The sequence below is a fragment of the Oryctolagus cuniculus genome, chromosome 11, assembly GCF_964237555.1.
Source record: "Oryctolagus cuniculus chromosome 11, mOryCun1.1, whole genome shotgun sequence".
NCBI lineage: Eukaryota > Metazoa > Chordata > Mammalia > Lagomorpha > Leporidae > Oryctolagus > Oryctolagus cuniculus.
In genome coordinates, this window is record NC_091442.1 from 42,577,968 (window position 1) to 42,605,877 (window position 27,910).

General features: G+C 43.5%; 2 protein-coding genes across 5 annotated transcripts in view; one reads left to right on the plus strand and one right to left on the minus strand.

Moving 5' to 3' along the window:
• Positions 1-6,866, minus strand: part of BFSP1 (beaded filament structural protein 1) — a 71,143-nt gene extending 64,277 nt beyond the window's left edge. Inside the window, exon 1 of one of the 2 annotated variants that reach the window (XM_017341787.3) lies at positions 6,738-6,866. The gene's annotated coding sequence lies outside the window, so the exon portion shown is untranslated. The remainder of the gene's footprint in view (positions 1-6,737) is intronic. The other variant, XM_051845358.2, reaches the window with a different exon arrangement.
• Positions 6,754-27,910, plus strand: part of DSTN (destrin, actin depolymerizing factor) — a 35,671-nt gene continuing 14,514 nt past the window's right edge. For 2 of the 3 annotated variants that reach the window (XM_070052119.1, XM_002710960.5), the window contains exon 1: positions 6,913-7,536. In XM_070052119.1, coding sequence (XP_069908220.1) covers positions 7,534-7,536 — 3 coding nt within the window. In that variant the 5' untranslated portion in view covers positions 6,913-7,533. Of the gene's footprint in view, positions 6,892-6,912; positions 7,537-27,910 lie in introns of those variants that run through there. The other variant, XM_070052118.1, reaches the window with a different exon arrangement.

Sequence of the window (27,910 nt, forward strand, 5' to 3'; positions counted from 1 at the left end):
CTTGGTATGTAGGAACAGATGCTTATCTTTCTAGAGAGAGGGTTTATGTGCTTCTTAAGAGTTTCAAGGATGGGTGGTGTGGGCATTTAGTGTCAGGGGTAAAACATCTGCATCCCACATGGCAGAGTAGCTGGGTTTGAGTTCCCAGCTCAGGCCCCTGATTCCAACTTCCTGCTAATACAGCAGAGGGTTCCTGTCACTCAGATAAGAGATCTAGATTATGTTCCCGGCTCCTGGCTTTGGATTCTGCCCAGGCTGGGCCATTGTCCTTAGAAGGGAAAGCGCGCGCTCGCTCTCTCTCTCTCTCTCTCTCTCTGCCTCTCAAATAAACAATAAACCAAGAACATAAAAAAAAAAAAAATAAAAGAATCTCAAAGGAAACATATGGCCCAAGAGAGGTTAAGAACCAGTGATCAAGATTGTTGTGCTACTTCCTACTCCATTTTCTCATAGTTTGAATTCAAGTACATATTACCTGAAAACCATATATAGCAGTTCAATATTTAACACTATAAAATAGTGGTGTGTGACTTTTAAACGCCCATAAGGACCATGAGAGAAATCAATAATGTTATCATGTGTGGCTGTATCACCCCCATGCATATACTTAAATATATTTAGCCTTTTCCTAAAATAGATGCCGGGCCAATGGGGCTGTCTGATCCATCAGGTCTGGGCTATGTGCTGGGAGTAATATTCAGGTCTTTTCTACAGCTTTCTTTTTTTTTTCTTTTTTCTTTTTCTTTTTTTTTTTTTTTTTTTTTTTTTTTTTTTTTTGCCAATAAACCCTCTCTGTGGTAATAAGGAAGCAACAAATGACACCCAAGTTCTCCTGTTCCGCCTCACCCACAGATGATGTCATGTGGTCTGGATAAAGGTCAAGGACTTGGAAAAGAATGCTTACTTCTCTGGGCTCCCAGGGAACACCTCTTTACCCAATGTCATCTGTAGAATGGGACTGATACTGTTAGCTACCTAGGGCAGTCAGCATTATCTGTTTTCTCCTCCTTCCTCAGCAAAGGAACCCCAATTCCTGACAACCATTGGCTCATCAGAGAACAGACTGCAAAAATAAAATAAAATAAAATAATAGACTTCATTTCCCAGCCTCCTTTGCAGTCATATTGACTAAATTCTGGCCAATATGATGACAGTGGAAACCCTACATGGAACTTCTGGGAAGTTTCCTTACAAGGGAAAGGATGTCTTTTTCTTCTTTTCTTCCTTCTCACTGCCTAGAATGTGGAAGTAACAGGTGGTGCTCCAGCAGCCATTGTGGACCTTGGGAAAGCAATGTATGAGCAGCAAGGCAACAGTGCAGAGACGGGATCTGAAAATACCACTAAATCGATACACCCAATCTGAATTGCTTGTTTCTGCAGAATTTAATGGTGGGAGGATTAGGTCACTATTTTGTAAGTCTTTGTTACTTACAGCCAAATACAATCCTTACTAAAAATACTACTTCTTTTATTCCCTTAACAAATATTTTTTTAACATGTACCCTGTCAATTATTATTCTAAGCCCTTCAGACAAAGCAGTAAACAAAAAAGTGGAAATTCCTAGTTTTGATGGTTCCTTTTTTAGTAAGGGAGATGGACAATACACAAAACAAACAAAGCATATAATGAGATAATAATAAAAGCAAACAGGAATAAAATGGGAAAAGGGTGCCTGGGATGTGAATTTCTATTTTAAATGACGGCTGGGGACAGCCTTATGAGAACATGTTTCTGCAGGAATCTCAAGGAAATGAAGGAGCAAGGCTTGCCAATATCTGGGGAAGGAATTGTTCAGGTATAGACACTGCCAATGCAAAAGCCTCAAGGTAGGCACACACCTGTGCATCTGAAGAACACCAGGAAGCGTGGGTGGCTGGGATAAAGTGAGCCAGGGAGAGAGCAGCAGGACCCGAGACCGGGGGGAACCTGGAACCTTCAAAGAATTCCTGGGAAAACAAACTGAGATCATGCACAAGTACATGCTATTCTTGGAAGAGTGTTTGACTACACTGCACACTTAATGTGTGTTTTTTTTTTCCCTGCAAACTGCCCCCTCCAAATTAAAAAATGGGAGAGCTGGGAACTCAATCCACGTCTTCTGTGTGGATGCAAGATTCCAATCACTTGAGCCAACACCACATCGCTTGAGCCAACACTGCTGTCTCCCAGGGTCTGCATTACGAGGAACTGGAGTCACTAGCACAGCCAGGTACTGAACACACACACTCACGTGGGGTACAGGTATCTCACTTGCTAGACCAAATTTTAACTTAAAAACCTTCAAACATGTAGCAAGTTGAAAGAATTGTAAAATGACCACCCAAATGCCTACCACCCACATTAACATTAAGCTGGTAGGGCTGGCGTTGTGGAGCAGTGGGTTAAGCAACTGCCTGAGATGCCTGCATCCCATATCAAAGCACTGATTCAAGCCCCAGCTACTCCACTTTCAATCCAGCTCCCAGCTAATGAGCCTGGAAAAGCAGAAGATGGCTCAAGTCTTGGGCCCCTGCACTCATGCGGGAGATCTGGAAGAAGCTCCTGGCTTCTGGCTTGGGCCTGGCCCAGCCCCAGGCTGTTGTGGCCATTTAAGAGATGAACCAGCAGAAGGAAAATATTTGCTTTTGTCTCTCCCTTTCTCTCTGTAACTTGGACTTTCAAATAATTTTTTTTAAAGATCTATTTATTTGAAAGGCAGAGTTAGAGAGAAAGATAAGAGAAGGAAAGACAGAGAGAGATCTTCCATCTGTTGGCTTACGCAACGACCAGGGCTGGGCCAGGCCAAAGCCAGGAGCTTCTTCTGGGTCTCCCATGTGGTTCAGGGGCCCAAGGACTTGGGCCATCCTGCACTGCCTTCCCAGGCATGTTGGCAGGGAGCTGAATTGAAAGTGGAGCAGCTGGGACCAGAACTGGTGCCCATATGGGATACCAGCACTGCAGGCTGTGACTTTAACCAGCTGCACCACAGCGCCGGCCCCTAAATAAATAAATCTTAAAAAAAAATTAAGGTGGTGATATCACAGGTCTACCCACTGTCTATCTTATTTTAAAGGTGTATTTCAAAGTTGCATATATTAAATACATGACTTCTTAATACTTTAGCATGCATATCATTAACTGCAGTTCAATATTTGCTTAAGTAAAATTATTTCTCAAGGTAATATCTATATATGGTGAAATGGTTGAATAAGATGAACTTTGACATATGTAAATACCCATGTAACCCAAACTCCGAAAAAGGTAAAACAAAAAAATGACCACACCCCTGAAATTTCCCTCAGCACCACCCCCTCCAGTGAATCTCCACTCCCACCCCAGTTAAGAATTACTCTGGTTTTTATACATTTATTTTGCCTGTAATAAAATGCCTGAAACTTTTAATAACAACACAGAAGAGAAAAAACATCTTCTCAAATACTATGAAATTAAAAACTGCTAGAACCTTTTTAGAAAGTACTCTGGCAACATGTAATCATTAAAATAGAATATATGCATTCCTTTAGACCTAGTCATTTCAATCGGAGCAATTTTCTGAGAAGTGTACTAGCTCGTGAATGCAGAGGCGGGTCACAGCACTGCTCACTGGATCATTGTTCATGATAATTAAGAATTGGAAATAACCCGAATGGCTATCAGTAGGGGAAGTTTAAGTAAATACACAGTCATGTTTTGCTGCAACTACAAGGAATGATTTATTGCTATGGCAAGACCTTTCAGACAATCACTAAATGAAAGCAAGTTAGTGGACACTACAGCATAAAACGTGTACATAAAACACCACAAAAGCAAAATAAAGTACTGAGCACAAACACACAAGGTATATTTGTTAAGCCACACATGACACTGACATCAGTGGCTACCTCTAGAGATTAAGGAAAAGGGCTTCCCTTGATTGTATGGTTTTGAGTTGTTAAAATAATAATATCTGTCTGACTTACACTATTTTTATTTTATTATTTTAAGATCACAGATTGGGGCCTGTGTTGTGATGTAGCTAGTAAAGCCACCGCCTGCTATGCCAACATCCTACATGGGTGCTGATTGAAGTCCCAGCTGTTCTACTTCTGATGCAACTCCCTGCTAATGTGCCTGGGAAAGCAGCTGAAGATGGCCCAAGTGCTTCAGCCCAAGTGCTTGGGCCCCTGCACCCATGTGGGAGAGCTGGACGAAATTCCTAGCTCCTGGCTTTGGACTGGCCCAGCACCAGCTGTTGCAGACTTTTGGGGAGTGAAACAGAACATGAAGACCTTTCTCTCTGTAACTCTCTCAAATAAAATAAGCATTGTGGCATAGTGGGTAAAGTGACCATCTGTGACACTGGAATACCATATGGGTGCAGGTTCAAGTCCTGCTTGGGCCCCTTCACCCATGTGGGAGACCCAGAAGTTCTGAGCTCCTGGCTTTGGTTTGACCCAGTCCTGGCCTTTGTGGGGAGTGAGCCAGTGGATTGAAGATCTCTCTCTGTAACTATGCCTTTCAAATAAGTAAATATTAAAAAAAAAAAGACCACAGACGTAAATAAGGGATAGAGAACAGCCTTCCTCCAGATTATGTATTAACACACACTCTCTCCAATTTCCTCATTAATGCATAATGTATTATTTTCTGCCACTCACATTAATGTTTTTAAATGTGCTTGTATGATCACAGAGTAAGTATGCAATTCTAAATGAGAAACGGAAGCCATCCACATCACATTTAAGGAGACCTCATGTGTTTTAGTTTGTTTGGGCTAACACAACACCATGTCACAGACTGGGTGTGTATCAACACAAATGCTGTTTCTCACAGTCTGGACGCTGGGAAGTCCCAGACTGAGGCAACCAGCAAAATCAGGGTGTGGTGAGGGCCCGCTTGCTGGTTCATGGATGGCTGCCTCTTGTGTCTTTACAGTGCTAGAAGGGGTGAAGCAGTCTCTGGGTCTCTTTTTTGAGAACTCTAATCTCAGTCAAAGGGGCTCTGCCCTATGTTAATCACCCTCCAAACACCACATTTGGAAAAAGGGTTCAACATTTGAATCTGGAGGAGAGACAATGAAACAGTCAATTTCATTTCTTTTAAAGCTTTTACCTCTGTGAAATGAGGAAGAATGAAAATATCTGGAAAACTTGAGTATAAATGCAGAGGCTAAAGTTCAATGGGACTTTAAGAAAAGTGGGGATTCACCCTAGGCTACAATGACCACATAGAGAAGTTTGCCTAATAAGTTGTAAAGTATCTTCAGATCCTGAGTCCCTTGCTTAGCAAATGTTTATTAAACACCTACTATGTATCAAGGGTTAGAAGATGCGTTCTACATATCTCTTGGCTTCAAGGAACTTCTGGTGCTAGTGGCAAAGCTGAGGGTACTTCAAAAAGTTCATGGGAAACAGAATTAAGAGATTCGTTTATTTTGGTGCAAAATTTTTTTTGAAATCCACGCATGTGCCTATGTATGAACAAAAACATTACAGAGCTACAGTAACAGCGTGGAAAACCCATCAAAGCTCATACTCAAAGTGTGGCCTGGGTAAGAGCAGCATCTGCAGCTCCCGGGAGCACCTGAGGAGCCCAAGCCTAGGTGACTCTGGCATTTACTAAAATTTGAGAGGTGATAAGCTGTGAGGAGGAGGAACCACTAGGATTGCCTACAGTCTAGAGGGGTGACGGGAATATTCTAGGCTGAGAAGCGAGCAGGCCCAAGATCATGAATGACATCAGTAAGAACAAGAAGCCTTCTGGAATGAGAAGTTCCGCCCAGGATAAACAGTAGGCGCTTGGGCAGACAGGGCAGGAAAGGTAGGCTGGAGGCAAAGGGCCCAGGCTGGCTTGCTGAGGAAGCCACAGCGAATCTTCAGCAGGAAAATCACCCGATCATTTTGTTATGCTTGGACACAACTCGGGACTGAAATGCAAAGGCGAGAGGCTGGAGCAGGCGGACACGTGTCCTTAAACGAACAGGATTCAACTGTGGAGGAGAAAGGAGTCGGAGGGAGGCCGGGGCCACCCAGTCCTAAGCAGACCGAAAAACTAAGGATTTCAGCCGCAGCTCCACACCGGTGGGCTCTCCCTCAGTAGCCGCGGAGTTCTCCAAACAGCCCCGTCGGCTCATCAGGGAGCTGTGAGAAAAGCCAGCTCTCAGATCGCACAGACACACAGATCAGAGGAACACAGAAAATCTAGGGGCGAGGCAAACCCCGCCGCCGGACAAGTTCTCCAGGTGAATTATGATGTCGCTCTCCGAGCCAGGTAGAAACCTTTTGACATGGGCTTAAAATTGAAACAACTTGCTTGCTGTCTTAAAAAAAAAAAAAAGTACGGAGAAAAGGGCTTCTCTGTTGAGCGGGCAGAACAAGCCACCTGCCCATCTTGTCCACAAGCCTCATACTTGGAGAATTAAAATAGTTTTGGTAGAGACCACGAAGTTCTCGGTAAAACTTAAAAACAAAAAAAAGTTAATTATCCCAGTAGTCAATTCCTTCTGTTCCCTGTATTCCCCACGGGGGGGGGGGGGGAACAGCCGCAGGGGAAAAAAGTTGGGATTCCTTCTAAAAACTGTGTTTCTGATGCAACTGCCCACTAGAAAAACACAATCCCAAATTAAAAAAAAAAAAAAAAAACGGAGCGGCGGGCCCGGCGCCATCATCCCGAGGCAACGCGGCCGCCGTTTCCCAGCCACACCCCTGCGGGCCGCCGGGCCTCTTTCCCCCCTGGCTGGACCCAAAGATAAATAAATCACTCCTTGTTTTCCAGACCTGAAATTAGCGGTGACTCACAGAGCACTTTGAACGGCCACGGTCGCCTCGGGAAAGAGGAAAAAAAAAAAAAAGTCCAGAGCTTTTCCCTTCACGCGAGGGGCCGACGGGCCGGGCCGGCCAATCAGGGCCGCGCGGCGGGAATCGCACCAAAGTAGGTAAAAAAATGCGGGACGCGGCCCTGCGGCCTCGGCCCTCGACCCCGCTCCCGCGGCCCCGCACCCTCCGCGAGTTCCCCGACCCACGCCCGCCGCAGACCCCGCCCCCAGTAGCGGCGCACACCTGGCCAGGTGGCTACTTCCTTATACGGGCAACGACTGCGCAGTGGGCGGGCATCCTGCGGCGACGGGGGGAGGGGAAGGCCGGCTGGAGACGCCGCTCCCGGGGTCTTCCTTGGCCCGCCCAGCGTCGGCGGGAGCCGGCCCAGGCTCTGCCTCCTAGCCCCCTAGCAGATGGAGGACCCACTCCCAGCCCCGTGAAAACCTGAGCTGCCGAGGGGGAACCCCCCGCCCCTCCGGCCTCAAGCAGGTGAGGCGCCCTCCGCCCCGCTGGGAGTGTCCGCCGGCCATTCGGGCGTGGCGCGCCAGACTGGCCTGGTTGCGTAGCAACGGCGGGCGGTGCCTTACGTGCGCAGGCGCGTTGAGGCTCGAGGCGCGCGTCCGCCCCCTAGAAGGCTCGCGCCGCCGCGTCGGCTCCGTGCTCGGTCTCCCGGTCTCGCTTCCGTGAGGACTACGCTCCGCAGACTCGGCGCCCGTCCGGCTCTCACCCCCGCGTTCCTGCGACCGCCGCGGCGAAGATGGTGAGAGGGAAGGGATCCCGAAGCGTGGGCTGAGGCTGCCGGAGGTGTCGGGGTGGGGGTGGTGGCACGGGTCTCTAGGGGGTAGGAGGCGCGCCGCGGCGCCGGGCCGCGCCCGGGCCTGGGGAGGAACCCGGGCCCCGCTGCAGTGTTCCCGGCGGAAGAGCGTCTCCGGGCCTCCGCCGCCAGTCTGGGCCCCGCGCCCCAGGGCGGCTCCCAGCTGCTGCCAGGCCGCCGCCCCGGGCCGGCGGTTCCTAGCTGGGCGTTGGGACGCCTCAACCGGGGTCGAGCGCCCCAAGCCCCCTCGGTGAGGTCGGGTCTAGGGGTCCGTCGACCGCGGCCTCGGGGGTCCACTAGGGCCTGGGAATCCCGCCGACGGCCCCTTGTGGGCTCCAGCCTACCCCACACCGGCGCGGAGGCGGCCGGAGGCTCATGCGCTTTTGGGCCCGTGGGTTCCGTGCGCCTCGGGACGGGAAAATAAAGGCCTTTATTGAACGACCCTGAGAGGCGGAACGCGAGCTAACGAGCGTGACCCTGGCATGATTAAGAACCGGGTGGCCGTGCAGCCGCTTTGTTCGTCGTATCTGGCAATCAGCTTCCAACAGCAGTCTCGTTGTGCTTGTCAGGCTTGGCAGTATTTGTTTTAACCCTCCCCTGCCCGACCTGCTCGTGTATGGCTAGAAGCTGTTTTTTTTTCTTGTTGTTTTTTACTTTTTTTTTTTTTTTAAGCCTGGCTCGGCCGGAATTTAGCGTGCAAGGTGTGGGCATAGTGCTGGAAAGCCAATTTAACCCGAATTTTTAAAAGTCAGTTAAATTATTCGCGTTCTTATAAACAGGTGCTCATCAGTATATTCTGGATACATGGGCATTTTGCTTATTAACTCACATATTTTTTCCCCTCCCGCTCTGAACTGTCACTCTGAGCTGCTGTAAATAACGCTCTCGGCTGGACAGGCAGGTAGAACATTTTGCCATTTTTCTTCAGTCTGCACACACTGTTACCATTTTTGGTCAATGATTTGCAGGCAGAAGCCTTCGCGGACTTCGCTAGGCTTGTTACATTGTTACCACATCTGTCGGCCTGGAAGCAGTTGGTACCGGTTTATCTGCATATAGAGCCTTCTCACTGAATAACAATTTCGGTTTTCTTGAAGTGCTGCAGCTTTTATGAGGAATCATAAAAGAAAAATAGAGGAATTGGTAGTTTTTTGGTGACTGAAGATATGTAAGAGGGATTTGATACCTAGTTTTTGGTTCTTTGGTTTACCGCTGTAAACTACAGAGGATCAGCATCTGAAACTTTCTGACGTCTTATCCAATGTGTCTATTAGTGTATATCAGAATGCCTTTAATTTTATACTAAAATACTTTTAACCGAAGGGTTTGATTTCTGATCAATTTAAGACCATCCACTCTTGATGAAAGTGTTATTAAGTGGAGCCTACTCTTGTGTTTTCTAGTTTGATGGTCTATTTTTTTTAACCAATATAATTTATTTTTGTGTTTGCAAATAGAATCAGATATTTTAACTTTAGTTAAATGCTTATGTTAAATGCTTGATCTTAAAGATTACATTCTGTTTTGTACATTAAAATGCGGAAGGAAGAGAGGAGAAATTAAAGAGGGATCAACTCCAAATATATTTCAAACTTGTATTCAGTATGGTCAAGACCTGTTTTTGGACGATTGTAAGGAGTAAGAGTTAAAATATAGCCCAGCCGTTTTTAAAGGTTACTTTTTTGGCCTTATGAGCACCGTGTAGCTCCACTCATTCCAGCTGAAATTTTCTTTTACCTGTAAAAACAGTTTGGCTTGGCCAGAATTTAGCCTGCAAGATATTAGAGAATGTTGTGTGCAGCTATCAGAGACTGTTCTGAAGATGGAGAATTCTTTTATTTTATCAGATTCTAGCACTTTCCTTTGTATTTTAAATTGTTTAAATCTGTTGGTTAGACACTTGGTTCCAAGTTGCTTTTGTGTGTGTGTGTGTGTCTATGAATGATTAAATTTTAACTGCTGATGTGTTTGCTCTAAATTAACGGAATCACTTCCTGGTACTCACTAGCTTTTCTAGTTGCACTTGGAATAAAGCAATTTGAAACCAACTGAAAAGATCATCCTGAGCACTTTGAGATTTCATGTTTTAAAACCTCTTACTTTACAGTGCCAAAAACAGATGCACATGGCCCCATGAACCATTTGCACCTCACAAAACTCAGATGTGTGTACTTCATGTGCGGGTTTCCTTACACGTCTGGCCCACTGTAGAGTTGTTAGTGTTACTTTCTCAGTACATCTATTGAGTATAGATTGAGACATCACTTGCAGACTTGCCTACTTTATCTTGTAACCCGGATATGCTTTTGCAGGGTAGCTATCTGGCTACTTCAGCTTAGAAGTGTGATGTTGTCCCTGAAACAGAGTTAAGGTCTGTAAGATCATCAGACCTTTAACCATAACCCTAATCCGAACTCTGCACTAACAAACTGATCTAATTGGCTTAGCCTGAATTATCGATGTATTCTACTACTTCGAGATTTTTTGACAATCCAGCAAAATAGGTTGGGATTGTGTTTATTTGTCTAATGTGTTAGAAAATACTGTAAAGGATTAACAGGTGACAAATCATTTTATCTGCACATCAAGCCTTAAAATATGTTAAAATTAATGTTGAGGCATTTGAAGCAGAAAAGTATACAGAGTAACAAATTCTTTTTTCCCAAAAACAAACCAAACAACTGATTCACTACACCGTATTTCTGGTGTTTATGTTATGGCTAAGTATGCATCTTCCTCATCCCATTCCTTTCCCTCCCCAGGGGTAACTGCTCCTGCTCCTCAAAGACATAATGTGCTGACCGGTTAGGGAAATGATTTTCTTCAGGCTGTTGCACTAGGAGAACATTCATTAAAGAGAAACGTTTCAAAGAAAAAGGGGACCAGGGACTGGTAAACCAGGAAGTCTTGAGAAAGGAGGGGATGGCTCTTATGCAGTGGCCAGCGACTGGCTTTCCAGAACACAAAAGAGTGGGTGCATATCCTACCCACACTGCTTTCCAGGCACAAGATCTTAGGTAAAATTCAACATAGTCGCCTGAAATTGATGTTTCATCCTCACTGCCATTTTCATACTTTTAGCTATGCCTAATAAATATATTGCTAGTCTTTGATAATCTGCATTGATGCGTGTTTAAAATTTATGTGAATGTTATGCCTCATATCACTTGCAGCTTTTTTAAAAAAAATTAAACGTGGGGTTTTTGTGGGGATGAAGTTGGTTTTAGCTGTAGTTTTAGTTCTCATATCCCTGCTTGGTGGACAGTCTTATGTTTCTAGTGGTTTGCTTTTTTTGGTCTATTTAAGTTGTTTTTAAAATAGGCAATTTCTGTGTAATTATTCTGAATTACTTCTGGACCTGGTGGATGTGTCTCCCTTGCCATACATGTAGAAGTGGAAGACCTGTGTTTGAGGGCATGTGTGTGTGTTTTCTGCTCTACCGATTTGCTGTACTTTACATTTCATCATCTAGAGCCTGTTTCTCTGTTTCCTTTTACCGCTTCGAACTATGAGACTTCAAAACCTTAAATGACTGTGAAATTGTTTCTCATTATGTTAATTTACATGGTTCTGATTAGTAGCAAGCTGTCCTTTCATATTTTATTGCATCTTATGTTTTTATGTGCATGCCACATCTTGTGAACTTGACTTCAGTTGAGCTTGTTTGCATAGTTGAAGTCATTAAGTAAATTAAGCATTACAAACAATCAAGCAGGAACATGATTGTCAGTGCCAGAACCTCATATTGAAGACTAATATTCCTTTCTTTTTGTACATAAGTTTCTTTCTAGGTCTCAATATTCCTAATTCTAGACACCTGCCATTTTCAGGCTCCTGATATGGTAGACTCTGGAGTTGCTCAAGACAGGGCTCCTTCTTTGCCAAGAGCCCAAGAGGTTAACATCTTCCCCTTTTCAAACTTTTACTCTTTATTTTTCCTAGGCATTTTATATAGCCAAAATGTTAAAAACAGTCAAGTATAGGTACATATGAGGACTCTAGTTTCCACTCAAATATGATGTGAACTAAAACGTCTCTAAAAGTAGTCTTTTTAAAAAAAGTCATGCAAACAATAACCATGACATTTTCATAAATAGTTGTTTTAAATCAAAATTCTGTTTAACTTAGTAAACAGGGAGACTCCAAATACTTGGGTGTTATGTTAATGTAACTTTACAATGTATGTTCTTTCACTAGTAATTAAATACTTTGAGGTGAAGCACATCGTACTTGAAATTTGAAAAATGCATTTAAATTCAGTTTTTCAAATTTCAACATTGTTTTTATCAGCAGGTAATTAGATTTTTTATTGTACTGTTTGTATACATAAACCGCAAAGAAGAATAAGAAAAGTAGAAGATTATTAAAGTATCCTGAACTTTCTTTGTGGCATAATATTCTTTTCTGGATTGTGTGTCAAAGCTACACTCTGAAAAGATTTACATTTAGGGACCACACTGTGGCCTAATGGATAAAGCCACCACCTGTAGTGTTGGCATCCCATATGGGCGCTGGTTTGAGTCCCGGCCGCTCCACTTCTGATCCAGCTCTCTGCTATGGTCTGGGAAAGCAGTAGAAGATGGCTCAAGTCCTTGGGCCCCTGCTTCGGCCTGGCTCCAGATTGGCCCAGCCCTAGCCATTGTGACGATTTGAGGAGTGAACCAGCAGATGGAAGATCTGTCTTTGCCTCTGCAAATCTTTAAAAAAACAAAAAAGACTTAAATTTAACACTTCAGAAATATTTTAATTATAATTTTTCTTCCTTGACTCAATGTTGTGATATGTGAGAATTCTTTACCTGAAGTTGTGCTTCTGTGCTCTGATTTTCCTTGAAATTATTTAGGGAAAAGTATGACTTTAGAAAAATAAACATCAAGTTCATTCATCTCAGTGATAACTTTGGACATATTTATTTATTTTTTAAAGATTTTATTTATTTATTTGAGAGGTAGAATTACAGTGAGAGGGACAGACAGAGAGAAAGGTCTTCCTTCCATTGGTTCACTCCCCAAGTGGCCGCATCCGAAGCCAGGAGCCAAGTGCTTCTTCCGGGTTTCCCACACAGGTGCAGGGGCCCAAGCACTTGGGCCATCTTCTACTGCTTTCCCAGGCCACAGCAGAGAGCTGGATCGGAAGAGGAGTAGCCGGGACTAGAACTGGTGCCCATATGGGATGCCGGCCCCACATGCGGAGAATTAACCCACTGCGCCATGGCTCCAGCCCTGGATAGATTTATTACGTACATCAGAGTCTGCTGTGCAAGGACCTTCATTGAGTTATTTTTTTTAAAAGTCTAGTGATTTCTAACTGTTGCTGTTTTCTAGTAGTTTACATTATCATGCTTATATGCTACTTACACTGATTTTCTTTTTTGAAAGATTTATTTATTTGAAAGGCAGAGTTGCAGAGAGAGAGGCCTTCCATCTACTGGTTCATTCCCTAGGTGGAGCTGCACCGGTCCGGAGCCAGGAGCCAGGAGCTTCTTCTGGGTCTCCCACCCAGGCGCAGGGGGGCCCAAGGACTTGGACCACCCTCCACTGCTTTCCCAGGCCTTAGCAGAGAGCTGGATTCGAAGTGGAGCAGCCAGAACTTAAGCCAGCCGCCCATATGAGATGCAAGCACTGCAGGTGGCAGCCAACGCTGTGGCTTAGTTTTATGTTCTATAGATTTTAAAACATTCCTGATTTAAGTAAAAAGTGCCTTTTTTAAAGATTTACATACATATTTTTTAAAGATTTATTTATTTTACTTTAAAGTCACAGTTACACAGAGAGAGAAGGAGAGGCAGAGAGAGAGACAGAGAGGTCTTCCATCTACTGGTTCACTCCCTAGATGGACGCAATGGCCGGAGCTATGCTGATCCGAAGCCAGCAGCTTCTTCCAGGACTCTCAAGCTGGTGCAGGGGCCCAAGGGCTTGGGCCATCTTCTACTGTTTTCCCAGAGCTGGATTGAAAGTGGAGCAGCTGGGACTCAAATCGGTGCCCATATGGGATGCTGGCACTTGTATGCAGTGGCTTTACCTGCTGTGCCACAGCGCTGGCCCCAAGATTTATGTATTTGAAAGGCAGAGTTACAGGGAGGCAGAGCAGAGAGAGAGAGGGGCATTCTGCCCGCTTATTCACTCCCCAAATGGCTGCAATGGCCAGAGCTGGGCCGATTCAAAGCCAGGAGCCAGGAGCTTCCTTTGGATCTCCCACGTGGGTGCAGGGGTCCAAGCGCTTGGACCAAGTTCCACTGCTTTCCCAGGCCATAGTAGAGAGCTGGATTGGATGTGGAGCAGCCAGGACTCAAACCTGCTTCCAGATGGGATGCTGACACTGCAGGCGGTGGCTTTACCTGCTATGCCAAAGCGCCAGCCCCAAAATGTGCAGTTTTTAAAAATTTCTTTCTTATTTGAAAGGCAGAGAGAGAATTCCATCCTTAAATATCCCCAGCATCCCCCTCCCCAGACTGAGCCAGGATCCCAGTCTATGTCTTCCAACAACTTGAGCCATCACCTGTTGCTTCCCAAGGTCTGCATTTAGGAGGAAGCTAGAATCAAGACAGAGGTGGGCGGTAAACCAGGACTCCAGTCTGGGACTGTGGGCATCTTAACCACATGGCCAAATGCCCACCACCAGATTTTTTAAATTAAGAATTTTTTCTCAGTTGAAAATGTGAGAAGACTGAGAATGCATTCTGTCGCAGCAGGGCATAGATGAGCACTTGAAAGAAGCTTCATTGCGTAGTCCTCCAGCTGGGAGGTCGTTTGTCCTCCTGTCTGTGCTTTTGGATCACATCAAAGTAAGATTATCTCAGTGTTTTTATTATTTTATAGATTGCTTGCAGAAAGCAAAGATGAATTTGCTACCCTTAATTCATGTCATAGGCTTACTTGTAGAAAGTAGCCAACTTGTAAATTAATGTTTATTTTAGAACGTTTTCAAGTTTTTGTTGTTGGTGGCAGTATTTTCATAGTGTAATCTAGCAAAGGGGAAGCCCAGGTGTGTGGAAGCAGTACTCCTGGAGCTTGTTGTGGAGGCATCTTTTAAGTCAGTTCTTGAAGTTCGGGAGCTTGGAGGGATTCTCAAGTCCTTGGAGCTTTGTAGTAAGAATATTTAAGAAATCTTTAGATCAGTGTTGTCCAACAGAAATGCAAGCTGTGTACTTTTAAATTTTCTAGTAGTATTTTTTGAAAAAAGGGAAAAAGTGAAATTTATTTAAGCTGTTATCTAAAATATTTTATCAAAATTCAATCAGTATGAAAATTGAGTAATTTTACATTCATTTTTTCATGGAAATTGTTTGGAGCCCTGTATATATTTCACCCTTAAAGCACATTTCAACTTTTATTTTTACATTATTTTGATGAGAGAGTGAGAAATACCTCCCATCTGATGGTGCACTCCCCAAATGTCCTTAACATCATCCAGACTGGGCTAGGCTGAAGCCAGGAGCCAGGAACTTCATTTCAGTTTCCCACATGGGTGCCAGGAACTCTGGTACCTGAGTCGTCATCTGCTGCCCCCCACCCCCACCCTGGGCACAACAGTAGAAAGCAGGATTTGAGGTATAGAGTAGCTGAGATGAGCTGGGCACTCCTGTATGGGATCCAGGCATTCCAAGTGGCAGATGTATTCCCTTGTGTGTCTGACTTAAAAAATACGCTCATCAGAGAAACCTTGGAAAATACAAAACACTGAAGAATATAAAAATCACTTACATTCCCACTGTTATAGATAAAACTGTAGAATTTTTCTCCGGACTATTTTTACATAGTTGAGATTATACTGTACATATAACTTTATATCCAGCTTCCTTTCACTTAAAATAACTAAGAAATATTCTCCCAGTGTCATTAGAAATTTTCCACAAACATCTGTCTCAGAAATGTTTCTTACGGATATATTAAAATTTAGTTTGCAGTTTTCCTTTTTATTTGGACTGTGTTTTAGTATTACATAAAAATTTCACAGTAAATTCCTAGAGATGGAATTTCTGTTGTACATGATCAAAAGTAGGGATTATTTTTAAGGGTCTTTATAAGTGACCAACTCACTTTATGAAAAATTTAGAGATTAATAGGGTTGCTTGTGGTGGAAGATGAATCTGGGAAAGAAACTGGTTCGGACAATGCAGGGCATATGATGTTAATAAATATGGACTTTATCTTACAGGTATTGGGGATTGTGAAAGGTTTTTAATTTTGGAAGTGATGTGAGAACTTTTTAAAAATCTTTATTTGAGAGATATAGCAACAGAAAAAGGGAGAGGGAATAGAGATATTTTTCATATGATGGTTCACTTTCTAAATGCCAGCAAGAACCAGGGCTGGGCCAGGTGGAAACCATGAGCCAGGAACTCCATCCAGGTTTCCCATGTGGGTGGCAGGAACCCAAGTACTTGAGCCATTTTCAGCTGCCTCCCAGGGTGTGCATTATCAGGAAGCTGGATCAGAAGCAGAGGTGGGACTTGATCCCAGGCACTGCGGTAGGGGATGCTGGCTTAACCTGCTGTACCACACTCGTGCCCAATATGATATCATGAGAATAGATGAGAGGCAATAGATTAAAAGTGCACATTTAAGGAGGAGTTGAAACTGAGTGTAATGGTGAAAGAGAAGTTTATCAATTAACCAACACCATCAGGTCTCTTTTGTATCTTAGATTCATTGATACTGCTAGCTAACCATCCAGATAGAACTAGGACTCACTGTTAAACCAAGGGGAAATCTTTTTACTGTAGCTTCTGATTTGTTTACTATGCTTTTTCTCAAAGAGGAATAGAATATTTTTATATTGTTTCCCTTCAAGTGAAGATTAGGCATATACTAATCTTTACATAAAACATAATTCACCTTGCAATTTTGACAGATTATGCAATTGTGTAATTATTACTTCAAGCAAAATATAGATGAGTTCACTCCCAAAAATCTGTTAATTCCTCCTTCATACCCCCAAACCACTCACCCAGTTCTTATCCCTGGTGTTTTACCATTATAAGAATGTCATATAAATGGAATCATGCTGTTATATGCTTTGAGTCTGGCTTTTTTTTTCTTTTAGCATAAGGCATTTGTACATCAGCGTTTGTTCCTTTTTGTTGCTGCAAGTATTCCATTCACCACTGCTGGGGGGCAAATTTTGTTTCCTGTCTTAGTGAATGATATGAGGCAGAATATTGTGAAGATTTTTTTTTCTTTTTTTTTCTTGACAGGCAGAGTAGACAGAGAGAAAGGTCTTCCTTTCTTTGGTTAACCCCCTAAATGGCTGCTACGGCTGGCGCGCTGCGCCAGTCCAGAGCCAGGTGCTTCCTCCTGGTCTCCCATGAAGGTGCAGGGCCCAGGCACTTGGGTCATCCTCCACTGCCTTCCTGGGCCACAGCAGAGAGCTGGACTGGAAGAGAAGCAACCGGGACAGAATCTGGCGCCCCAACTGGGACAGGAACCCGGGGTGCCGGCGCCGCAGGCGGAGGATTAGCCAAGTGAGCTGCGGCGCTGGCCAAGATTTTTTTTCTAATATTGATAAATCCTTGAAATGTTCATTCTATGTACCTTGGATAAAATTACTAGTAGCTGTACCATATCAAGAAGTGCCTTTAAAAATTTTTTTAACTGCAAAATCAAATGACTAGGTGGTAGATTACAGGGATTTTGAAATGTTTTGGTCTGGTCTGTTTTATGGGATACTGATTTCTTTAAGGTCATGTTCTTTGCATATTAATAAATATATACATCATTGTCTCTGAAATTAAGTGATGTTTACATATTAGGTATTTAAAATATAAAAAGTACACATCTACAGTTTTTTTAAAAATTTATTTTATTTATTTGAAAGAGTTACAGAGAGAGGTAGAGACAGAGAGAGGTCTTCCATCCATTGATTCACTCCCCAGATGGCTACAGCGGCTGGAGCCAGGAGCTTCTTCTGGATCTCCCACATGGGTGCAGGGCCCAAGGACTTGGGCCATCTTCTACCACTGTCCCAGGCCATAGCAGAGAGCTGGATTGGAAGAGGAGCAGCTGGGACTAGAACTGGCACCCATATGTGATGCTGACCCTTCAGGCCAGGGTGTTAACCTTCTGTGCCACAGCGCTGGCCCCCACATCCACAGTTTTAAACAAATACTAAGTTTAGAAGTTTTATTGATTAAACAATTAACTTCACAATTCTGGATAGATAAGGAATTGTATGCATTGTTGGTTTCAGCCAACAAACAGCTAACCTGAGTACTTAGGTAATAACTGTGACAGAATTAATTGCATTTCATTTAAGTATGTGTACAGATCGTCTCAGTTAGAGATAGGGATGGCAGGGGCCAAGTACTAGTTGCCTTTCCAAAGGAGGTGATGTCCAAGCCCTTGAAGGACTTGGGTAACCAAGTGAAGAGGAGGGGAAGGTCAAGTATGACAAGAGACCTTGATGTACTCAGAGAATCACAAAGAGCTGTGTGTGATTGGAATTAAGAGCTGCTTATCCAGGTAGTGGGGAAGGAGGCCAAAGAGGTAGGGCATAAGAGTCTGACATGGCATGCTGAGGGATCTGGTTTTCATCCTGAAGGAAACTGGAAATTATTGAAAGAAAACCATAATAGTATAGGATTATTTGCCAGTGTCCTTACCATCTCTAGGTTGCTTTTTTGCCTTTCTCTGTATAGTTTTGTTTTTGGGAGGGGAGGGGGGGGAGTGAGGAAGACAAATAAATGCTCTTTATTATCAGGCTTACACAATTACTTATTGTTTCTACTTAACCTTTGTGATTTCCTGCCTCTCAGTTGAGAGGGAAACCCATTAACAAATTGTTTTAGGGTTGTCTATAAGATAATAGTGCTTACACTGCTAGTGAGATTATTTTTAGTCACTGGGCTTTATTGAAGCCAATCTACTTTCATGGTTGAGATGGTTTTATCCTTCTTTTGGTGGAGTGAAGCGATGATTCAGAGAATTTAGGTTATTAAATACATTCTTTCCCTTAAGAAAGGTTTAACCAAGAAATGTTTTAATGGAACTAATTAACATATAGCAAGTAGAATTGCTATTTAGTTTGTGTAAGCTATTATCTCAAGGATGTTATACTATGCTGTAAGGTGAATGAGGATTTCTATAATTGGAGATTTGTGATAAATTTAACACTGTTCACCTTGGCTATTTAGAATGAACCAAAATACACTGGTATTAAGGCAGGGAATTAAATGGGAATGTTTTCTGGATCACTGATAGACCATGTAGTGGCTATGAAAAATAGTGTTGTTTTCGCAGGGTGATATGGCTTCAGAAGACAAGCAGATGGCACTCTTCCAGAAGGCTGCAGCCCTGCAGGTGGTTAGCATGGGTAGTGGACCAGGAACTTTAATTCAGTGCTGACTTGCACCCTTGGCCATGCTCCCTTAGGCAAGGTACACCCTATAAATATGCATACAGCAGCTTTCAGGCCATTTTGAACTTGTCAAAAGATTAGGGATTTTCTGTGTGCTTCCTATACTAATATATAATAGGGAAGATTTGTTCTTAAAATTTTTATTTATTTGAGAGGCAGAGAGGGAGACAGGTATTGAGGTTTTCCATGCAGGCAACAGGAAACCAACAACTTGAGCCATCACTGCTGCCTCCCAGAGTCTTCATTAGCAGGAAGCTGGAGTTAGAATGGAGTATCAGACCCAGGCGTTTTGGGATGTGGAGCATCTAATGGGTATCTTAACTACTAGGCCAGATGTCTACCCCAAAAGGAAGACTTTAGGACAAGATGTATTGGTTCACCTACGTAGGCCCTCAGCTTTCATTGCTGTAGGTTTTGATTTATGGCTACAGGTGATGGTTGTGCCTCATAGGTGATAGTACAATTGAATCTACTGTATTAAAAGGACTGTTACCATTCTCTGTGGATATCTTTGTTGTTTGTCCACTTAATAGTTGTGGGATGAAAGAGGAGGTTAGATGTGTGTGTGTGTGTGTGTGTGTGTGTGTTTAAGATCTTTATTTATTTATCTGAGGCATAGTTAGAGAGGGAGAGACATAGAGAAAGGTCACTCCCCAAGTGGCCATGACAGTCAGAGCTGGGCTGATCCAAAGCCAGGAGCTTCTTCCAGGTCTCATATGCATGCAGGGGCCCAAGGACTTGGGCCATCTTCCACTGCTTTCCTAGGCCATAGCAGAGAGCTGGATTGGAAGAGCAGCAGCTGCGACACAAACTGGCGCCCATATGGGATGCTGATGCTGCAGGCGGAGGCTTAGCCTGCTACCCCACAGCACCAGCCCCAAGGTTTAGTTTTTAATTCATGCTTCTTATCAGAGAATAAACAGAGATCAGTGTTTCAAAAATTAGTTTTAAATTGCCATGATTTCCATTACTAAAAATTTGGTGTCTAGAATGAGTTGAGGAAGCTCCAACCAGGTTTTCTGGTTAATAGTGACATAAACATCTTCACTTACTGAATGGTATGATTGCTGGGCCCTGAGTTCAGGTGCTTTACATGTGGTGCTTTAACTTGTTGAGTTGGCAGCATCATAATTCACAGTTTACAGATGATGAAATTGAGGCTTACTGGAAGTTGGGCAACTTGCTTAAGTTGCAAGATTTGAAAGAGTATTGTTCAACTCTGTAGTATGCTCTCTTCCTATGGTTAAAAGGGTCCCCAAAAGGAAAATGTTCCAAATTATGAGAGAAGAGAAAGTTTTTTTTTTTTTTTTTTTAAACTATTCACTAACTTTCTCAACTTACTTCAAAGTATATTCTTGAGGCCAGCGCTGTGGTGTAGTAGGTAAAGCCTCAGCCTGCAGTGCTGGCATCCCGTATGGGTGCTGGTTCGAGTCCCAGCTGTTCTACTTCCAATCCTGCTCTCTGCTATGGCCTAGGAAAGCAATATAAGATGGCCCAAATCCTTGGGCCCCTATACCCGAGTGGGAGACCTGGAAGAAGCTCCTGGCTTCGGATTGGCGCAGCTCTGGCTGTTGCAGCCATTTGGAGAGTGAACCAGTAGATGTAAGACCTCTCTCTGCATCTGCCTCTGCCTCTCTGTAACTCTGACTTTCAAATAAATAAATAAATAAATAAGTCTTAAAAAAAAAAAAGTGCATTCTCAGTTAATTGTAAAATTCATCTGGAATAGCTCTGTGTATGATATTACATAAAATGAACTTACCTCTATTGCTTTTATAGAAGCACTGTATTTTAATTTTATTACTTCAGTTCTTTTCTGGTAACCAGGGTTGTTTTCTCCTCCCCTCAAGGAATTAAAAAAAAAAAAAAACTTGTTTATAATACCATCTGTAAGAATTAAAGCCTTTGCTTGAGGTTAGTCCATTTTATATGAAACTTTATGACCATTTTTCAATTTGTTTTGATTCTTCCAAATTAACACTTATAATAAGTAGTTTTTAAAAATGCTATTTGGATTTACCCCAAGATTGTTAATCCTTACCCCCAGCAGTAGTTGACCATAATTACAGAAAACCTGAGTTAAAATCCTTGCCCTTGGATGCATTATTCCGTCATTATAGAGTATTAACAACTGAGGCCTCTGATGACAAAGATCATCCGTAAAGCAAAATACTGTGCATTTTTCCAAGACAAGAAACATAAGTTTGTTTACACAAAACATACTGTTTTAGTATTAAGATAATTTATGTGTTAATATTTATGTTAAAGTATTTAACATAGAATAAAAATTTAGTTTTTTTTAAAAGATTTATTTATTTGAAAGGCAGAATTACAGAGAGGCGGAAACAGAAGTCTTCCATCCACTGGTTCACTCCCCAGATGGCTGCAACGGGTGGAGCTGCACCCATCTACAGCCAGGAACAGCTTCTGGTTCTCCCATGTGGGTACAGGGGCACAAGGACTTAGGCCGTCTTCTGCTACTTTCCCAGGCCACAGCAGAAAGCTGGATCGGAAGTGGAGCAGCCGGGACTCGAACCAGCGCCCACATGGGATGCCAGCATTGCAGGCGGCGGCTTTACCTGTTACGCCATGGAGCCGGGCTCTAGTTCTCAATTTTAATTAGCGACATCGAGTGCCTAAGAGCCATGTGTAGGATTATGTATTAGTGCAGGAAAGGAACATGAAATTCTGTTGGGCAGTAGGGCTCTCTAGTACAGGGAAACTGAAGACTCAGTAATTCATGGTCATGCTTCAAGGTAGTGGTGGTGGAGAGAGTGCTTTAGCATTCTTCCTCTTTTCAGTATGAAGACCAGGCCAGAAAGACCTGTTTACCCTCTCCAGAGCATAAGCCTGGCGATGCAGGAGGAGGGGAGTGGCCTGGGATGGCTAGAGTCTGGGTGGAGTTCTGGAAGAGATAATAGAGACCTGAGTACTTCTCACACTAATTCCATTCATTCTTCCTTCTGTTCTTGTTCTAGTATGTGTTTGTGTTCATTTTTTTTTCTTTTTAAAATTTATACTGTCTGGATTTTGCTGTATTCAGTGCCTTCCCCCTCACTCCTCGTCTTAACACAGGACCTGTGAGGCTCTTCTCTTAACATTGTTTGTAAAAATGTACCCAAGCACTTGTCATTTCATTTTGTTGTCTCTACATCATTTCTCAGGATATCAGTTGTAGCCAAAACCCCAAATATTTTGTTGTCCGTCATTCTATTTTCTGTTGATCCTTGTGCAAGCCGTGATGTAAATAAAGGAGAATTAACACAATTTTGAGCTATTCTCCACCCTGCCACCCCCCAGCTCCTTTGAGAAGTTGGGTCAAAGTGGGTAGGTTGAAAAAGGACAGATGACTGTTTTGTGTTAGTCTGCTGTGCAATATCCTGCTTTCAAATATTTCACTCTCTTAGAAAATCTTTTAAAAATTACTAATTTTCTGATGTGAAGTCTCTTTCATTCCTGTCTTCTCTCTAATGAAGATGGGGTAAATGTCACTGACATTAATTTTACGCAGCCAAGATCAGGTGTTCTGCTTGAGTTTAATAGTATAGGCACAGACTGCCATTTCTGACACTTTGTTTCAGGGTGGACTGCTGTAAGATATCATTCATTGCATTTAGTTTTTCGACTGGTTCACTTGTTTACAGAAATAGAATGAGAAAAGCTTCAAAGATTTCCCCTCTTACGCTAAAATTGTAAGAAACTGATTTTTTTTAATGAGTACCTCTTTTTTTTTTTTTTTTTAAGATTTATTTGAAAGGCACAGTTAGAGAAGGGTATCTTTCATTCACTGGTTCACTCTCCAGATGGCTGCAACAGCCAGAGCTGGGCTGATCCAAAGTCAGGAGCTGCGAGCTTTTTCAGGGCCTCCCACATGGGTGCAAAGGCCAAATACCTGGGCTGTCCTCTGATGTTTTCCTAGGTGCATTAGTGGGGAGCTGGATTGGAAGTGGAGCAGCCGGATCTCAAACCCACATCCTTATGGGATGCCAGCGCTGACCCCAGAGTTGATGTTTTGTGTTCTGTCATTTGCAACTATAAAGTTCTGTGTTGTGTATGCTCTTTAGTGGACTTCCCTGTGTGTGAGGAGTAACATTTAAAGAAGTGTGCATTGCATCTTGAATACAAAGTCTGCCTTGGACATATTGACTTAATCAGTATCATGGTTGGCGCTTTCTGAGATTTCACCTACCTGTGGCCAACTGTAGTCTGCGGCACTGGTATTCCATATGGGTGCTGATTTGAGTCCCACCTGCTCCACTTCAGATCCAGCTCCCTGCTAATTCACCTGGGAAAGCAGCAGAAGATGGTCCAAGTGCTTGGGTCCCTGCACCCAGGTTGGAGACCCGGAAGAAACTCCTGGCTTCAACCTGGGCCAGCCCTGGCCATTGCAGCCATTTGGGGAGTGAAACAGCAAATGGAAGATCAATCTTTCTGTGTAACTCTGCTTTTCAAATAAATAAATATTTTAAAAAAGGAAAGTATAAAATGGAAAATTCCAGAAATAAGCAGTAGATAAGTTCAGATTGTACAGTGTTCTGAATAATGAAGTCTTGCGTTGCCATCTTGTGCATAATCTTTGTCAAACATGTCCATGCTGTATACTGTACTCACCAGTTAGTCATGTGGTAACTGTTACACACTGCACTCACCTGTTAGTCATGCGGTGGCTGATTGCCTTATCAGATGGGCTGTCAGGATGTGACAGTGCTTGTGTTCAAGGAACCCTTGTTTTACTTAGTAGTAGTGGCCACAAAGTGCAAGAGTGAAGAGTGCTGATGCTGGCAAATATGCCAAGAGAAACCCCATACAGTGCTTCCTCTTAGTGAAAGGATGAAAATTCTCAGTTTATAAGGGAAGGGAAAAAATTGCATGAAGATAAATAAGGTCTGTGGTAAGAACGACCGTTATATACATGAAATTGAAGAAAGAAAGATTCGTGCTAGTTTTACTTTTGCACTTCAGACTGTAGACCTTACAGATGCATTGTGTGATGTGCTTGGTTAAGATGGAAAAGGGATTAAGTTATAACATTCTGCATTACACATGATTTCAGACCTTCCCTGGGGCTCTTAGAACTTACCTCAAGGATAAAGGGGGACTATAATATTTTATAGCATTTCTCTGAGAGGACACTCAGGTTTACGATCATTACACTTCACAAGAAGGTCACGTACCGGTATTTGTCAGGTGAGATGCAGGGAGTATTTCTTTAACAGCATCCATTTTGATGTGGGGGGGTGGGGCTTTAAGACTAACAGTTGCTCTTCAGTGGTCAATGGTATAAGACAGGGAGAAACTAAAGTTGTAACTTACTTTTTTACAGTAGTCAAAAAGCTCTTGTGTTAACAATCTACTTTTGTTCTCAATGTTTTCCTTCTCAACTGCGCAGCAAATTTTGGTGCTATGTTCAGAGTATCCCTTAATAGTCTTCATTGTCAACTGTGCATTTGTGTATCAGTCAACTTTTTTTTTTAATTTTTATTTTTTTTATTTTTTGACAGAGTGGACAGTGAGAGAGAGAGACAGAGAGAAAGGTCTTCCCTTGCCGTTGGTTCACCCTCCAATGGCCGTAGCAGTCGGTGTGCTGCGGCCGGCGCACCGCGCTGATCCGATGGCAGGAACCAGGTACTTATCCTGGTCTCCCATGGGGTGCAGGGCCCAAGTACTCGGGCCATCCTCCACTGCACTCCCTGACCACAGCAGAGAGCTGGCCATATCAGTCAACTTCTAAAAATTAAAATCGAAAACAATCTTGATTTTACTTTATAAAATGAAACTTAGGTTTCTCGTTAGATGAGCTTAGAGAACTACCAAAACACAAGACTGGTGGAGAGCCTATTAGGTAGAACCAGCTCGGTATCATGACAGAGTGCGTGTCGGTGTTACAGCTGATAGCAGCTTTATTTCTAAATTCCCATGATGTCACTTTGTGTTAACACATCCACCAAAATTAATACAGTAATTGTTGAACTGTCATCATAGATACTGTATTTCAATATATGTGGCTTCTTTTGAATTCCTGTGTGTTTTATTTGAAATATGATTTGGAGAAAGGCCCCAGTAGACTTTATTGGGAGTTCATGGGGAAGAAAAGCTTTGAGCTTGGCCTTATTAGTATTTGTAAAGTACCCTTGCCACTATAGCTTCAGGATAAAAATAAGACATATGGGCAAGGAAGTAAATATTGCAGTGAGCTAAGATTTTAGTGTACTGAGTGAAATTTCACAATTGCATTTATTAAAAAAAAAGTTTTAATACCATTGTGTGGTGCCTTTTAAAAAAATTTAAAAATTATTTTCATTTTATTTGAAAAGAGACAGGTGGAGGGGCTGGGTGCTGTGGCATAGCAGGTAAAGCCGCTTCTTGCAGTGCTGGTATCCCATATGGTGTCAGTTCAGGTCCCGGTTGTTCCACTTCCGATCCAACTCTGTGCTATGGCCTAGGAAAACAGTAGAAGATGGCCTAAGTCCTTGGGTCCCTGTACCCGCATGGGAGACTTGGAAGAAGCTCCTGGCTTCAGATCGACACAGCTCTGGCAGTTGAGGCCAACTGGAGAGTGAACCAGCAGAAGGAAGACCTCTCTCTCTGCCTCTCCGTCTCTCTCTGTGTAACTCAGACTTTCAAATAAATAGATCTTTTAAAAAGAGAGAGAGAGAGAGAGGGAGACAGGTAGAAAGAGATGGTCCATCCTCTCGTTCACTCTAGGACTCGCTGCCATGGCTTACTTGGTTAATCCTTTGCCTGTGGCGCCAGCATCCCATATGGGCACCGTGTTCTAGTCCTGGCTGCTCCTCTTCCAGTGCAGCTCTCTGTTGTGGCCCGGGAAGGCAGTGGAGGATGGCCCAAGTGCTTGGGCCCCAGCACCTGCATGGGAGACCAGAAAAAAGCACCTGGCTCCTGGCTTCAGATCGGCACAGTACAAGCCATAGCGGCCATTAGGGAAGTGAACCAATGGGAGAAGCCCTTTCTCTCTGTCTTTCTCACTGTCTATAACTCTACCTGTCAAATTAAAAAAAAAAAAAAAAAATGATGATCCATCCTCAGAACAGCTGGGGCTGGGCAAGACGAAGCCAGGTTCTAGGAACTCAATTCAAGTGTCCTGTGTGGGTGGCAGGGCCTCAAGGGGTTACATTATCACGAAGCTGGAGTCAGGTGCTAGAGCTGGGTCTCAAACTCCCCCCCTGATATGACATAGGAGCTTCTATTTATTATTTATTTTTTGACAGAGTGGACAGTGAGAGAGACAGAAAGGTCTTCCTTTTGCCGTTGGTTCACCCTCCAATGGCCGCCACGGCTGGTGCGCTGTGTGGCCGGTGCACCACGCTGATCCGAAGCCAGGAGCCAGGTGCTTCTCCTGGTCTCCCATGGGGTGCAGGGCCCACGCACTTGGGCCATCCTCCACTGCACTCCCTGGCCACAGCAGAGAGCTGGCCCGGAAGAGGGGCAACTGGGACAGAATTCGGCACCCCAACAGGGACCAGAACCCAGTGTGCCGGCGCCGCAGGCAGAGGGTCAGCCTATTGAGCCGTGGCGTCGGCCTTATGAGCTTCTTATCTGGCATCTTAACCTCTGGGCTAAACACCTACCCAAATTTATTGAAATTTTAATATTAAATTTTAGTGATCCTTACTGGGAGCTAATTATTGTGAGTGAAAACTCTCAGACTCTACTCTAGATAATCTAAATGGAACTCTGCAAAATTGCAGGTGATGCCAAAGTTTGATAATAGCTGATCTAGTGCACTACCCTACATTACAGTTGAAGAACTGATTTTATTTAGAGCTGTTGAATGTCTTGCCCAAGGTGGCACAGCTAATTGATAGAGGAACTTGTGTGGACTCTTGACATAGTTTTGGTACTTTAATTTCAAGTTCTCTCTTGGTTTCCAAGATGTTAACTAACTGCAGTTACTTGAGGATTATTTTATCTTCTTTCAGTCCCATTATTCTTTTTTTCTTTTAAATATTTATTTATTTATTTGAAAGAGTTACATAGAGGAAGAAGGAGAGTCAGAGGGAGAGAGAGAGGTCTTCCATCTGCTGGTTCACTCCCCAGTTGGCCGCAATGACTGGAGCTGTGCCGATCTGAAGGCAGGAGCCAAGAGCTGCTTCTGGGTCTTCCACGTGGGTGCAGGGGCCCAAGGACTTGGGCCATCTTCTACTGATTTCCTAGGCCATAGCAGAGAGTGGAGCAACCAGGACTTGAACCGGTGCCCATATGGGATGCCAGCACTGCAGGATGCGGCTTTACCAGCTACGCCACACCCATTAATCTTTACACCACCTCATTAATCTTTACACCAGCTTTCCAGTGCCCCTGACAGAATCTAAGGTAAAAGAGCCGCCAGCTTGTTGAGAAGAGGATACTCTGGCACTGGGAGAATGGCGTGTGGAGGAAGGGAGGAGCCTGGGCAGTGCTGGGCCAGTCTTTCGTTATAGGTGGTGTTTGCTTTCTTACTTTTTTTAAGATTTACTTTTGAAAGAAATACTGAGGGAGTGGAAGAGAGAGAGGTTTTCCATCTGCTGGTTCACTCCTCAGATGGCTGCAACTGCTGGGGCTGAGCCAGGCTGAAGACTGGAGCCAGGAACTTCTGTTGGATCTTCCCATGTGGGTGCAGGGGCCCAACTGTTTGGGCCATCTTCTTCTGCTTTCTCAGGCATATTAGTAGGGAGCTAGATTGGAAGTGCAGCAGCTGGGACTTGAACAGGTGCCCGTATAGGATACTGGCACTGCAGGCAGAGGCTTAGTTCACTACGCCACAGCACCGGTCCCAGTTTGCTGGTTTCTGAGTCTGTCTTCATGGCTTTAGTCTTACTGTATAATCATTATCAAGAATCAGGGACCGTTTGTTTAATCTTCATTTCTGCCGTATCATGGCTATTTCAAGGATGTACTAAGTGAACCGAGGGGTATAACAAATGTATATATATTTGTTGAATGTAACATGCACTCCATCTGCTAGAGT